The following is a 16,397-nucleotide window of genomic DNA, read 5'->3' as shown; positions in this document are numbered from 1 at the left end:
ACTTCAATCATTCCCTCACAACGTGCAGATTTCTGCTTCAAAGGTTTGGCAGTGCTGAAAAGGGGTTTTTCAACCTACACAGAGTTCATTTCAGTTGAGAGAGGTTCATCTCCCCCAAGTTTGTACTGCTGGAATGGCTTTGCTGCTACAGTGTTCAAAGTTCTCTCTAAACACCTTTTGGGGAAGCAGTACAGCTCTCTCCTCCCTGAGCTGCACTTGTACATCCACAGCCATGTGTAGTGTGGCTGGGGCACACATGGGGTTTTTCATGTCTGCTTGTGTGAGAAAATACATTTATGTATGTGTATATATATATATATATATATATAACAGAACTAAAATATTTAGGGAATCCACTTCTGAATTACATTTGACACCAAGAGCTCCAGATCTATGTCAAACTGTCTTTTGTATTGAAGTATGCAATTTCTTTGCCTTTTTTCAATTCCTCCTCCTGCCCCCTGTATTGAGTTTGTGAGTGAAAGAGGAATCCTTGCCCCCAGCACTGGGCTTGCAAAGGAGGGGATTTTGCTGTTTGTGAGAAGCCTTTTTTCAGGGTTTGGCTGAGCCCCAGCCAGGCTGGAGCTGCAGCTCTGTTCCACAGCAGGGAGGCCAGAGGACGGATTAGGGTTGGTAAGTGAGTAATGGACTTTGATACTCTGTCAAGCCCTGTAAGAAAGTTATCTGAGCATGCCAGGAGCTTATAAATGAAAGAAGCACTTCAGAGATGTGGGAAGAAGAGACCTGTGAGACTTAATGATTCAAAGAAAATCTATCTCCTAGTTAGGAGATGAATCCTTAGATGAGTGACCTAAATCCCAAATAATTCCGAACAACGGCAGAAAGACTAAGTGCAGTCCTATCATTTAATCCTAAGTCTTTTTTTGAGTACTATATGTCTTACTGAGCAAAGATAATACAAGGAACAACAATCAGATATCCAGAATAATGTAACAATACATGAAGGAGCTTAGCATAGGCAAGTAATAGCTGTAGGCTTCATTTGCTCTGTTTAGTTATGCTAATAGAAAATAAAGATTTCCAGAAAACATTAGAAGCAAAGAGATTCAAAAGAAGTGGCCTGGAGCTTTCTATAGGCAGAAGTCAGAAATCCAGCTGAGTTACAAATCAGTGAATAAATATATTCATTACCTTACAGAGAGAAAAATCATATTAGCAGTATGGATATTTGTTTGCCATGGTTGTATTAAAATAATTTAATAACATCATATTTAGTTGCCTTAGAGAAATTAAGCTACCTTCATACAAGTTATAGAATAATAAAAGGCAATCTCTGTACCAAGATGGTGTTCCTCAGCACTGAACCTCCTTTCCATTAGCAGATGGCCTGAAACCTCTCATGAATCTTAACACAGACCTTTGAACTGAGGTAAGGCAGGAGAGATTTTCTCCACTATTAAGTTACCTGCCTCTCACTGTTCTTTTTCTCTTCTGATTTTAACAAATTCTCTTCTTTTTTACATTTATTTTTTTTATCACTCCCTATCCACATAATCACACATTCATATATTCTGGGTGACTGTAACACATGTATCTGCCACATCATCTCTGTATGCCCTTCTACTAAGTATGTAAAATTCAAAGTAAAATTATTTGTATTTGCTACTGTAAGAGCTCCACTTCCTTAGAATCTCAGGGTTCCCAACTCATATCTGGGCTCTACAGAGCAAATTGCATCCTGCTGTGCTATCTTGACTGATAGAGGCACTTTCATAATGCAAACCACAGCCAGTTTCTGAAAGCCTGGCACAGGTACACCTCTTTTCTTCCATCACAGCACATCTCCCCACCGGCTGAAATGCCACTCCAGATTATTCTCTGTGCCAGACCTCGGGCAGGGACACACTGAGACTCTCAGGAAGTGCTGCCCAGCAGTGTGACATGGTTGTATTTTATGTTTTAATGCCAATTTTGCCCTCAGTTCCTTCAGGCTGCAGTGTAAAGGTGGAGCTTTCTAATCCAGAATACCCTTGCAAGGCATCTAAGCCTGTAGGCACTCACAAGCAAGGGGGTTTTGAGAGGTGCTGAGTAACTCCAGTGCACACAGCAGTGCACAGTCACAACTCTGGGAGAGATTTTCCATCTTTTCTGAGGAGCCTAGCCTGGAAAATGAGGCTTGCCTGACACAGTGGGCTGCTTCAGAATTAATTACTGCTCGAGTTTTATTGAGAAATTTCTAAACGAAGGGCTGAGGAATAAATTTTGCCATAGGTGGTCTAAGAGATTGGTGTCTCTGGACCCATACCAGCCACTCTGCACAGACTCTGTTTCTGCTAGAACAACATTAGCACTTCTTTATCTAAGCACTTCTGGTGCAAAAAGAAATTAAGAAACTTCTTCTTTTCCTGAGGGGCACCAAGCTGAAATATAATAGTCTGCAAAGCAATTAGATGCAATACAATCACAGGCTCATGAAGACTGGAAATCATTGCAGCAGTTGCTGTTTAGCCTCACTGCATAGCACAGAAACTAGAAACTGTATCTCTGAGGTTGTTTCACCTCTGCACATCTTTTCAAATTCAAAGACTATTGGATCTTGGGAATTAGAGATGGAAAACAGCCCCAACCACTCGATCATTCAGATCACCTTTTTAGTGATGCAAGACTGTTCTCCTAAATCAATATTTTAGTGTTTCCTCTAGGTCAGTTGAAAAATTTTATATAGTAGCAAAGGGATTTAGTTGCATCTCCTGTGAACTATTTTATAGCTGCAAAGATGTTATAGGCAGTACAATTTGCTTTATATTCAGCATAAATTATTCCATTTAAAGTATCATTCCATAAGTGTAAACTAAACTCCAACTCGTTATGACAAATATTTTCTTGTTTTCCTCATGTTTACATCTTTCATAAATATGTAAACTGTTGTAAACTCGCATCCACATTACTTGTCATTAAATCAAAGCATTTTATACATATTTTAATGTTCTTTCTTGCACTAATTGTTCCAATCCTTTGATCATTTATTTCACTCTGAGTGTAATCCTACGAAAGAGTGCTGAAGGAGATGAAAAAATAATTCACAGGAGAAAGCAAAACAAAGAGGCAAACACGATTTCTGGATTTGATGTGGTAGGAAGAGAGGCCAAGGGGATCACTCAAAGATATTTTTAGAAGTACTTTTATCACAAATCAAAAGGTAGATTCCTCTTTACATTGTTCTGGTGTACAACAGGCAGACAAGAAATTATGTGAGGAGAGAACGAGGAAGGAAAATAGGTGCAGATTACAGATGGGTGTGTTACCAGCAGCAACACACCCACCCAGCAACCCCTGGAGGACAGAAATCCTGGGCACAAGGCTGAGCCCAGACCTGCTGCACCCTGAAAACCCCAGGAGGGAATCCCATGGGCATCTGAGCACTCAGGGATGGGGATGAAGGAGCAGAGTCACTGTCAAGGCAGTCCCAGTGGTCAAGGAAAGAGCCTGAGAGTTTTTAATAATAAACTGCAGAGAGCTCACTCTCTCTGCAAAACCTTCACAGGGTGTGTCTGGCTACTCAGACATGGCCCTTGGAACATCCCAGAGCTTTTAGAGTGCTTACGAGCAGAAATATGAAAAGTGTTCTCTGCTAGTACTATTAGAACTAGTGGGGACATATGAAACAGGAGGAGGACTTTCCACAGAAACAAATAGCTGGCCTGAACCAAAAAAAAAAAAAACAAAAAAAAAGCCAAAAAAACCCCCCTCCAATTACCATTCAAAAGGCAGAAAGTTATTGAAGAGGAATCCAGAAAGAATTTATGAGTCACCACCATCCTATGGTTTGTGGGAAAATATCCATCTGTCTAAAAAAAAAATAAATCTCAGCTTCATTTTGTTATTGTATTGCTTTTAAAATAAGGTGAATTTATTCTGAGTAATATATGCCATTACTGCTTCCTTTTCTGAGAAAACAAATTATTCTGGCGGGTTTGACAGGGAGCACAACCACATCTGAGAGCTGGAAATCTGTGTGTAACATCTATTTAGAGCACCTCTGTGAAGAACTAACTGTCAAAAAACTTCAGTCCACTCCATTGTGTATTTTAGTTGCAGCCATCTATCAGTGTTGATGTGTTACAGAAGGATTGCTCTTCACCAAAAGAGAGGCAATGGAATGATTTGTCCTTCTGCAAAAGGACTTTTTGCCCCATCTATTGCTGTACACAGCCTGAAACTGCAGCAGATGTTGTGGAGAGTAATGTCCCATCTACTTATTGTCAATCAAGCTGTTATTTGAGGGATACTTGGCTCTCAGGAACAGCCCCCAAAATGAATGAAAACTGAAATTCCGGCAGCAGCCATAAACCTGTTTCTTTCATGCAGTCCAGCAAGTGCTTCCTCCAAGCTTTATGGGATGGCAAGAAATGCTCACTAGAAATCCTTGCCAAACTCTGTACAGGTCAGATCCTTGCTTCAGACAAAAAGATCCTAAATTCTGGCATATTATTGGCTTTTCAGCCATGAGTCAGGCTATATTCCCAAAGGGAACATTAAGGCCTCCTCCCTCCAAGGATTCAGCTCTGTACAAGTCCAAAATCTAGATGGGAATGTGATGGTGGGGTACACCTGCATACTCCCCTCTTTGTCACTGCACCTCTTTATCCTCTGAGATCATCTGTGGGATGCAGCTCAGCTAATCTAATGCACTAATGCAACAGAGATGCTCAAAAGAAAAGGATACTTTTAACTGTAGAGAGCTTTACACAACAAAAAATGGCTTTCCCAAATGGTGGGGACTGGGTCAACATATTAAAATAGATCTTCTCAGTCTCTAAGGCTGACAGAATTGAGCTACAGGCTCTCAGATGTTCCCTAGTAAGTCTGTATCCACTCTCCTCGTTAGATATCTGTGCCCTCTTGGTCTTTTTACCAGCAGCAGGGTGCCTGCTGGCACCACTCAGCCCCAGATGTTGTCCTTTCCTTGGTGCAAAAAAAGGAAAGAGCATTTCCTTTTTGTCAATGAGCAAGAATGATGATATTAAGATTGACCTCCGAAGGGTGCAAGAAACCTCCCTTCTTCCTCCTTGTAGGTATTAGAAGAGAACAGAGTCAACACACAGAAATACTTTTCCTGCTTGCCTCACATGTGAGCTATTTGGAAGCCAATGGTAATAAAAGGAAAGCATCACAGGAGAAAAATGGACAGAAATTCAACAATGGTATGTCTGAAGCGAGGACAAAAGTGATCTGGGAGCTGCTCTTGTAGTGAAATGGAAAGGAAAAAGCTCCTGTTTATTAACTTGTGGAAAAGGTAACCACTTTCCTGACCAGTATTCCAGATATCTTCACCCTGGGCTGGAGACCACTCTGATTTTCACCATATGATATGAGGTGAATCATCCTGCCTGAAGACATGAACTCATAACTGCAGGCAAAAAAAATGTCTTGTGCCAGAGTACTTGTAAAAGGCAGTGAGTCCTTAGAGTTCAGTAAACTCCAGAGTCTGCATGAACAGATTCTTTACGAACTGAAAGATGTGCCATTTTATTTACTGCCATCAGAAATCATTACTTTTACATGGCTTTTACACTCACCAAATTTGTGCAATTATGCAAACTTCTGCATTTGCAGAGGCATTCTGAGTTATTAGCACTGCTTCTCTAACACATGCAATTTTTTTGCCAGAAGGACACCATACCATTAATTCTGTACCCTCTCTAAATGCAGCAATTATCCACCAAACAGTTATTCTGTGCCATGCCTCAAGGGTACTTTCACCTTCCCACCCTCCAGTGCTGTTGCTGGGCAAAGGAGGAAAAGTCACAATTACCCTCTAGGGAGAGAGGGTCAAGAGGAGTCCCAGGACAATTTCAACATTCTTTAAAAAAAGAAAAAAGCAGCAAGACACACACAAAACCCAATAATAAATTATTATAAGTAGACCTTTACTGACTGTGTGATTTGCCATTAAATTCTGCACACCATGAGTATAACCTCTAAAATTTTCAGATTAAATATTCAGTTTAGCAGGGCACATGCAAATTAACCAGCAGCAGTGTTCCTCAGGTGCCAGCCTGCACCAGGCTCACAGAGCTTCTTGGTTACATAAACTGCTTGTGGCATCAAAGCTGTAAGAGCTCTTGGGTGAGAAACACTTGTTCTCCAACTCGAAGGAGGCAAACTCTGACTGAGCTGGGTAAGAAAGCCTCTGTAAGAAAGGCTTTTCTCTTGGACATGCCAGCAAAAGGGACAGGGCAGCTCCGTGCTCAGATTTTTGGATCAGAGAGGAGTCCAGCTGTGGTGTCAGTGAGCTGTGTCCCAGTACCGCCCAATTCCCACAGACCACAGGCACCCCCACCTCTTTGAGGGATGAGGATGTCTCCCCAAGGAAGATCTGCCTTTCTGCTGGGACCATGGCCCAGGGATGAGCAGCACAATGGACAATCTCTCACAACAGCCCTCAGAGGACCAGGAAATTGCCAGTCAAGAGTGACTTAACCCTCTGTCCTTCTGCCCTCAGACAGAGACATCCCCACATCCCACTAGCGAGGATTCATTTGTTGTATTAAAAATGTGTGAGATGGGAGCTTTCTTTTGACACCAGTATTTTGTTAGTCCTTTAAATACAGGCAATCAAAAGTCCACCTTTTTGCATAAATAGTTATTTTTGCAAAACATACATTCAGCTTCTTCCCCACTGACACTTTTTAAAAGACAAGCCTGTTCAGAGGTTTATTTGGGTTTTTTGGGTTTTTTTCCCTGCTTGAAAGAGGCTAGGTCTTATTTAGGAACTTAAATTTTGCAAGACTAGGCTCAAACTCCTACAACCAATATTGGCATACTGACCCTTCCTTTCAATAAACCCTAGGACTCTACCAAAAAGACTATTAGAGCTATAGAAAATGAATCAAAGGCCAATTCCCAGCTCCCCATCCCTGCTTTGTTAGTGCTGAGAAGCTCAGCCCATGCAGTTTAGGATGTGTTGATGTAGAGAGGACAGCAGTATGAGACTGAGCTGTGGTGGGAAGAGACCCTTCCACCCTGGAGGTAAATAATTATGATCTTTAAGGTCCCTTCAAACCCAAATCACTTCATGATTCTGTGAATGCAAAACCAGAGAAGCTGTTCATGTCATCCCTGAATAGGAGTGCTGAATTCTAGTGCTGTCCTCCCCCTTTCCCCTCTCTCTATAATTTAAAAATAAATTATATAAATTTTGAATATGTTGCATCTCATTTGAATAAGAACAGAATATTTGAAGCCACCTCTCTGCAAGCAGTGCAGGTAAGTCCCTGTGGCTTGATGCATTCATCCAGAAGACCCTCAGCACCTAGAACTTAAGCTATGGTAACTATTGGAGGTCTGCTCATGAAAAGACCTCAGGATTTCACTCCTGAAACCTCAGATCTCATCATTCACAGTGAAAATGCTGACTACAAGTACTAAAGTAAATTTTGTCCAGGCTGCTGTCACTGCTAACAGTGATTACAGAGAGCCATCAGCACAGCATCAGCACCTTATGAATCAATGTGCAGTCAAATCCTTAGCATGGTCTATTGTGAAATGAGGATCACAGGTGAAAAGTAATTTACAAAAAACATTTAAGTTGCAAATGCTCATTTTCATTTTCATTTGCTTGCTCAGTTTGCCATTTTAGCTTTAGGTTGCTGAAGTGTTTGATCTGGAGGGCAATATTCTGAGAGCATAAATTCTTCTGTAAAAATTCATTTAAAATGCTGTCCCTGTGCTACAGACATCCTGATGTCATCCCCAGTATTAAACATGCAGCCCCTCTGATATCTTCAGACAAAATAGCCTGAAAGGAACTCGCTAAGGTAGACAAAATGCTGGGGGGGAGGAGGGCTTTTTCACTCCAGGAAGGTCTCTTTTGCAGTTAATTGCCAAGTTCTTACATCCCACAGGTGAGGCAAATGAACCCATGTCCATCAGAAAACCACCCTTAGGTCCCTGGTCTGGGTAGCTCTGGCTCAGCTACATCCCAGTGAGCTCTATCCAAAAACCTCACAACACTGGATAGTGAACATTAGATATACCTAATACCATTCATTTTTCAACAATCCATTAATTTTTTCTGATGGTGCAATAAACATTTATAGATACTCTTAATCTTGTATAGGCAGTTCCCACAGAAACCAGAAGAGCTGTTGTCACAAATGGAACCACTCACCTGAACAAGTGTTTGCAGGATCAGTGTGTTAGGTTTCAATAGTGTTTTTTATCCACGGGGGTTTGCAAAATTCAAATAAAAAGCAGAAGCTGCATTCTGAAATAGTGTGTGCTACATTTGTATCTAAAGTTGCAGAAGGATGTATTTGTAGATTGCTTTACAAAGTCCACTTAAAACCTTAAATCAAGCAATTTAAAGCCTGCTCACTGAGATCTGCAAGCATGTGTAAATTCTCTAATCCAGTTTACACTTAACAGCTTTACCACACTTGAGAGTCCCTCGCTGACCTTGGGGAAAGAGCAGCAAAAGATCTACCCCTTAAACATGAAGTGAATTAAGTAGTTCCCATATTGAACCAATACACCACATGCTAACAATTAAGTATAATTAGAAACACTATAAGAGTTTAAAAGGAGCAATGCACAGCAAAATCTGTAATGTACATTTCTATTGATTTACAGGGTTTTTTCGCTAGTTTCACTCCATGAAGGACAGGCTCTGAATAACTAAGACCAGTTTTAGCAAGCTCATCTTTGCAAGACCTCCGTAGCACTAATTGTTATGTTCAAGAACACAGTAAAATATTTTCCATCATTATTTTAAATCAATGCAGTTTGTTTTCAGCCACCCTCAGTAACCAAATGCATCACACAGAGAGCAACAAACAGCCAAATGCCTCCTCAAGATGAACATTTGACATTTTCAGTCTCATGAAGAGAAAATTTATCAGCGATTGATTCACATTTCGGTGCAACCAGTTGTTCTTTAAAAGTTTCCTTGGTTCACTTATCTGAGCACTTTCCAAGTGAGTCCTCTGAGCCTGTCTGAGTCCTGGGCAGGACAAGAATCTCCAGAGGGGACAATGGTGGAGTCTCCTGGTTCAGCCATGGGGAGTCCTTGAAAGTAGAGGACTTGAAGTGGACAAGGCCAAACCTGTCCCCAAACACAGGGACTAAAACCCACACAGAATTACAGAATCATTCAGGTGGGAAAAGATCTCAAAGATCATTGAGTCCAACCATTAACCTGATACTGTCAAGTCCACCACTGAACTGTCTCTAAGCACCACATCTACATATTTTTGAACACTTTCAGAGATGGTGACTCAACCACTTCCCTGGGAAGCCTGACAGCTCTTTTGGTGAAGAAATTTTCCCTAATACCCAATCTAAACCTCCCCTAGCATAACTTTAATCTGTCTTCTCTTGTTCTATTGCTTGTTACCTGTGAGAAAAGAACTAACCTGTCCAAAGCCTTCTTCCACTGTTGCTCCTTACCTGAGGACAAAGGGGTCTGAGGGACTGGAGTTGGCAGAAGCAGTGGTGGTGTGAATTTTTCCATCCAAATCCCTCTTTCCTGCTCCTTTCCTCCCCCTGACCACAAAGGCATTGAGAGGAGAGGAGAGGAGAGGAGAGGAGAGGAGAGGAGAGGAGAGGAGAGGAGAGGAGAGGAGAGGAGAGGAGAGGAGAGGAGAGGAGAGGAGAGGAGGAGGAAAAGGGAGAACCACAAAAGCAAAAACTCTGACCCCTCTGTTGCCCCCTGCCAGCACAATAAGCAGCTCCCCCAAGCTATCTGCCCCCCCTGTACCTCAGATTTGGGGGGTCTCTGTCATCTTTGCTCCTCTCAGACCCCATTCCTACCTGCCAGCACTAACCAGATCATCATCAGGCAGCTCCTCGCCGCTCAGGGTGCCCGAGGGCTGCTCCCCCTCCACCCGGGCAGGCACCCATGGGTGCTGCAGGCTCATCCTCTGCTGCAGGACCCTTCCTTCACGATGTGCTCAGACAGGGCCACAGGCTGCCCAAGCCTTTTCCCACCTGCCTGTGCTGAGGGTCATCTGCAGATTGTCAGATGCCTCCTCCCTCCCTCTGCCTCTTCTCCCAGTCCTTCTCCCATTAGTGCCCGCTGCAGAGGATGGGAACAGCATCCTTGAAAATGGCAAGAGGGGAGAGTGCTAATTCATGGGCTGTTGCACCCATTAGTCTCCTGCTAAAAGCTGCTAGAGGGAGAGGCAGGAAGGAAACCATCAGGACATTTTCTGAGATGTGCACTCCTTTCCTAAATCCATCTTTGCTCATTCAAATTTGGGGCTATCAGCTCTTACTGCTGCAGGATGCTCTGACACAGCACAGCCCAGGAGCTGCTGTCCTGCACTCTGCAAGGATTAAATTGCATTCAAAAAGGTTTAGAGCTGCACGGTACTGATGGACAAGCTGGAACTTGCACTCATAGCCTGTGCTCGGCAGTGAAATGGCAAATCAATGCCACTCAAGGGAGGAGGAAAGTCCTAAAAGTCTGGACACACATTCTCTGAACAGGTTAAAACATTCCAGCCTTGTTGCCTTTAAGGCTGGGGCTCAGGCCATAGTTCTTTAAAAATACAGTGTATTTTAATGGCACCTAAATAAGATATTCTTTTTGCATCTCAGTCCCTACACATGTTAACACAAGCTACCTAAAATAATATTTATCAAGATACATATTTAGAAAAAAATTTAAAATATCTCCAGAATCAGTGCTTTTATACCAATTTGCAGCCTAAAGTACAAATATTATGAAGTAGGCAAGTACAGCTGCCTGATGGAATCAGTGACAATTCCAGGAGCTGTTCCTGAAGAGAACAAATTGCTCCAGCCCACTACCATAAACATTTTCCAGAGCAAATTATAGGGATTTTTTAAAAAGGCATATTTGCTCCAAACATCCCTTCAAATACTTAGCACGAAAGGCCATAATAGGGTTTTATAGCCATCATAGTCTATGGGGTCAAAAATGCATTAAAAAACCCTGGAGCTTAAACACTTACAGGTATGAAGGATCACAATGGAGTGTCCTATTAAGTAAATAATGTCTGCTCAAAACATTTCCTAAATAAATGTTTACAGAGGAGAATCAGTGAATTTGAAGTAGCCATTATATACTCTCATATCAATTTTCATGTTTCCATGACAATTGCTTTACTTCCTTATTACTAACAAAACTCAGCATGGGGATTTTTTCCCAGGCTGGGGCAAATGTTAACCAGATATCTCTGCACCAGGAAGAACCATTACTAACAAGGTGTCAAAACAGCCCAGTACCTAAAATAACTATTATAACCCTCAGTCCTCACCAGAGCCCAGCATTCCCATTAAATACCATAATCTGTAATTTGCTTTATAATGACTGTAGGGAGAATTTTTGTAGCAAATACACTAGGGCTTGACTACAGAAAGATTGATTGTTTATTGTCTCTACTTTCTTTCCCCCTATAATTAATTTCCCTGGGGTTCTTTTCTGGTAAGTTTGGTTTTATGTCCTTTCTGGGCTGAGCTGGCTGTACCTTCAGGAGTGTAGAGCAAACAGCCACTTCTCCAGCAGGAGTGGATATCTGCAGAACACTTTGGAAGGTTTAACTGTCAGTGATATATTCCAACCCTTTGGAGATCAGCATGAAACACAAGCCAGATCAAGAATTAGCTGAAAACAATGAGAGGCTTCCCATGGATGGCAGAAACCTCTGGAGAAACAAAAGTGAAGTTTCCCTGCCTTTTGCTGAAGGACATTCTATTTGGTGTGAAAAATGACAGATACTTTTCAAGCAGTGCTATCTTGGAGTGTATATAATATTTCAAAAATATCTTGAAAGCTTCATATTTTAACAATTCCTACATCCATTTTTTATTAATATGTTTTTAAAAGAGGAGCAGAAAATTAACAGTGTGAGTCAGACCGTCAAGCAGGCATAAATCATCACAGCTCCACTGGTTTCAATTTATACTGCTTGTGAAAAAGACTCTCTATACCTTTCTGGAATCACAGAGTGAATTCATCATCCCCAAATAATTAAGGATTTAATTTAATTATCTGTTAATCTCTTCATTTTATGGCTGGATTCTGAAGGATGGCAAGAACTGCGGAAAGCTATTGCAAGGGATGTTAATGATAAGTACAGTGTAAATCATAATTTTGATATATCCATAAATACTGAGCAAGTTAATGCTGAGAGCTAAGTGGACGAAGAAACTGTGTGCCATTTCATAGACATATAATCTCCTGCATAAATATATTATGGCTTATTATAAAAGCACACTCTGCACAATATAAGGTCTAACCCTTCTGGTTTAGTCCTGACCATAAAAGACTTCTGAGATTTTGATGTACTTCTATCCAGAATGGTTTGAAGTAAGAAAAAAGGAAACAGTAGTATTTAAAACTGACATGTGATTCTGCAGAAATTTAATTTTGAGCTATATTACCCTGAAATACCAGGTACCACAATGATGGAATAGGGACAAAAGCTTCAGGGAGAAGAGCAGAAGATGCATCAATTAAAGGATGCCTAATAGCCTGCAGGTAAATAGCTTTCACAAACAGGAGGTAAAGGACAAAGTGTTCAGCTGCACAACAACATACAGAGCTATATGCAAACAAAATACTTCTATCCAAGAAGGACATTTTGTCTCTTACAACTAAACTGCTCCCGGAGCCCATTTAAGTACCATGCTTTGACTACAGTAATTATCTCATGTCACTTAATATGATCTAATATCTACTTATGCTTAATGGATCTGTTTTAATTTCTAAGGAAACTGCCTGTTTGCACAAATGAAACTTGTATGATGATTAAAATATAATTTTCAGTCAGGCAATAACACTTTTCAACAAACAAAACCATAAATAGAGATGTTACAGCTATTTGAAGACAGACTTACAAATGTGAATATCCTCTACCACTCAATGTCCTGACTATAAATTGCTCTACATTATGGGAATTAACCATTTCTCATCATTGATAGAATATCAAATCAAAGCTTATTAAAATAGGCAAATCAATGTTATCACTAAGCAAGTCATCTGAGCTTCAGATCAGAGAAAACAAACATTATTTGACTAATAATGCAACATAATTTATATAATGGACTGATATTGGAGCCCCATCTTCTAAAAGCATCCGAACAAATGTATTTAAAGACTTCTAAACTCCTTTTAAAGTGGCTACTATTTGCAGCAAATTTAACAATGAGAAAAACAAACCCATTACTTTTCAGGGAAATCCAGTTCATGAGACATCAGAGAGATGCCAGTTTCACTTGTTGCACCAAATTAACTTCACATTTTTTAAAGAATCACCTGTTTAACTTCTCTTATTTCCAACCTATAAGACATGCAATTGTTTATAAAGTTAACATGACAATCTATTATTGTTTAATTTGACCATCATGCTAGATTCCAATGCTGCAAGGGCTCTCACCATGTTCCATTTTGTTCAGCTGTACGGTAAAACTCAGCTCTAAAATACAGCCTGAGGGAAAAAGAGGCTTGTTTTTTTTTTTGTAATGCCTTTTTTATATTCATCCAACCTTAAATGGCATTTTTAAAGGCCACAGAGGAAATCAGTTTAGCTTAGTTTCCTCAAGAGCTCTTACTGTATAAATGTTGTTGTTGCAAACTCTCTAAAACTTTCCTCAAAAGTCAAATAAACCTGAATGCTTAATGCCTTGAGAAATTTGCAAAGATGCGGCTAATATGCAAAAAAAGGAAAAAAAAAAAAAAGAGAAAGCATACAATCAAACCCTGCAATGAAAAGTCTGATTAAATAATGTGCATGCAGCCAGACAACTTGTCCACAAACACCAGAGTTATCTGCTTGCAATTTTTCTGTTACCATTGCAATCTTTCTAACAGACTAATGCATATTTTTCACTCACCCTCCATATTTTTTTAAACCTCTTCATCCTGGACAATTTGGTTTTGTTCATCTCTGATGTCTGCAGATCAAATACATATCCTGTGTGGCTGTAGACATATTTTACAACCAGTCTGGAGGCTAAAACAGTAGACTGATAGATATTCCTGAAAACAGAGGCACTCCCTGGCTTTTAATGCTGCTTCCAACAACCACACAGTTCACAGCTCAGCATAAAGTAACCAATAGCTGAACATAGGCATAAAAAAAAAGAGAGCCAAAATCCCTTCTTTGAGATTCATATAGGGAGAAGTCTTGATCCATCCAATACTTGATTTAGGTCAGTGAAAAAAAAAAAAAAGATGCTATTATGTCAGCCATCCAACTTTAAGATGACTGGTGAGCTGACAGTCATGGCACTTTAAAGCACAGTCATCATGAGTCTTTACAAAGGGATTGTTTTAATCCTATATGAGAAAAAAATCCAAACTACTTAAAGAGTATGGAAATTGCATGATATTACAAAAATATCTGCAAAGTGCTGCAAGGGAATGATGCTAAGAAATACCTCATGTAGTGCTTTCTACTTTATTTTTGTGGTTTCCCAAGGATGGGAGATTTTTATGATTGTGAGGATCTACAGACCTGTCATTCCTCCCAAATGATTTTTAACTCTTTGTCCCTCTTTAAATAAAAAACAAAGTATCATATAAAATAGAAAATGCAGAGATGTTAATTTTTAAGTTCCCAGAAAATCAATCAATTACTCAGGAAATTGTACCAATTCTTATCGTAGAGAAAAGACATCAGTGAGAAAATGTATCCAGGAGGGAGATGCCTTAGAATGTCCTAACATTAAAATTTTGATCACAGTTCATGTTATCCAGCTCATAGGACACCATAAGAGAGAAGGACCATTTGGTTTTATTGTTCATACATATGGGCTTCTTATGTTCCCTTTTACAATTTCAGGAAATGGAAAAGAGAGCAGCAAGAGTGTGAAATATCCCTCTCTGGTAAAACATAAAACCCCCTACCAAATCTCAAATCCATTTGGAGAGTGAGAAAATAAGTTTGTTTGACAAACACTGATTTATCACGGACAGTTACAGCTGCAAAGCTGATCTCCTGCAGTGTGCTGGAGCATAGCAGGCACCTCTACAGATGTGACTGCACAGAGGACACCCTTTTGAAGTGTCAGCTCTGATTGAAAGCCTGGTGGTGTAACCCAGGTGCTGGAAGGAGCTATCTCACCCAGCAGAGATACATAAAAGAGATTTGCTTCGAATACCTGGTGTGTTGGCTGGCTTTCTCAATGAGAAAAGGGGTGTCCACTACATTTTCATGGGACTGATACTACTTTCTTTGCCACACTGTGCTACCATAAATCTTCATCTTTGTGCCACAGCATCACAGAAATCTCCTCTTCCCATCCTACACTATAGTGCAGTGTGTACTTGATCAGATTACACTGGATGTAAGAGCATATATTTGATATATGATATGATATATGATATCAAATATATGGTCAAATCAAATATATTTGATATTCTGGTCAATACTCACACAGCCCTTACAAAATCTTTCCTCTCCTCCTGCCATGGAAAGGCAGAAGCATTTTGGGTCTGAACCTGCAATGCTCAAATTGTGCAATATGTCATTACTCACTTGGTACAGCAAAACCCATATGGGAATGAGCATTGACCAGCTATTTGGGACCTGACCCACACTTCCTAATGGCTGTGAGGTGTTTCACTAAATGTAAAGCATCATTTCAAATGTGGACCCCAAATCTAGTTGGCACCAAGAGCTGTTATGTGCTAATTACAGAAATGACAGCCTGGTCCTGTGGATCTGTTTGGTTATTTTATTTTCACATTTGATATCAAAGTCCTAATGTTGTTCCATGAGGAGCATTTCCACTTATTTTAATGGCAGTGGAATCTGACCTTTGCTCAATAAAGAATAAAAGTGACTCATCTCATATTTATCTAAAAGGACTAGCTCTACATCATTAACTTTCTTCATTCCCCTCTAGTAATCAGCCTCTCAATTAACTAACAGTACTCCTAATATTTTCAGGCTTAATTTTCTGTCATTCTGGCAATACACCCTTAATCTGCCTGCCGTTGAAGAGATGGATCAGAAAATTTCAATTTTCTTAGCGTTCATTGTTAGTCAGATTAGTTAATGATTAGTTAGACATAAGAGAATGTCTGGAAGCCCTTCTTGATGTTATGCAATTAGTATTGAGGCCCCAGGCACTTCAGTCAAGCTCAGTGCAGACAAGTGCTGCTCTGGGAGCACGTGCTGTCTGCAGGCACAGCTGGGTGACTCCTGCATGGAGCTGAGCCTCTGACCAAACCCACAGTGACAGCTTTGTCACTTTGCCTGCCCAGTAACAGCTGGGTCACTTTCTGAGTGCTGTTCTCCTCTTTCCTGTCTGTTCATGCACCACGAGACACCCACAGCTGCAGGTGCACTTTCCTGGACTCCAGTGATACCCAAAATGAAATGGAATCCCTCTATGAAATAGCTCCTCTAAGCAGTAGGAGAATGTGCTTTATATTCCTTTGTCCTCAAAAGATGGGAATG

The 16,397-nt window shown here is 40.5% G+C and overlaps 1 protein-coding gene across 4 annotated transcripts in view; it reads right to left on the bottom strand.

Annotated features, from left to right (window-relative positions):
- Positions 1-16,397, bottom strand: part of DPP6 (dipeptidyl peptidase like 6) — a 526,589-nt gene that overhangs the window by 285,566 nt on the left and 224,626 nt on the right. The window contains exon 1 of one of the 4 annotated variants that reach the window (XM_085050258.1): positions 13,825-13,966. The exons of the other annotated variants lie outside the window; for them this stretch is intronic. Coding sequence (XP_084906384.1) covers positions 13,825-13,875 — 51 coding nt within the window. The 5' untranslated portion in view covers positions 13,876-13,966. Of the gene's footprint in view, positions 1-13,824; positions 13,967-16,397 lie in introns of those variants that run through there. 4 annotated transcript variants of the gene reach the window in all.

The sequence above is a fragment of the Lichenostomus cassidix genome, chromosome 2 (genome assembly GCF_008360975.1).
Source record: "Lichenostomus cassidix isolate B80296 chromosome 2, HeHo_3.0, whole genome shotgun sequence".
NCBI lineage: Eukaryota > Metazoa > Chordata > Aves > Passeriformes > Meliphagidae > Lichenostomus > Lichenostomus cassidix.
This window is presented reverse-complemented; position numbering and strand designations above follow the sequence as displayed.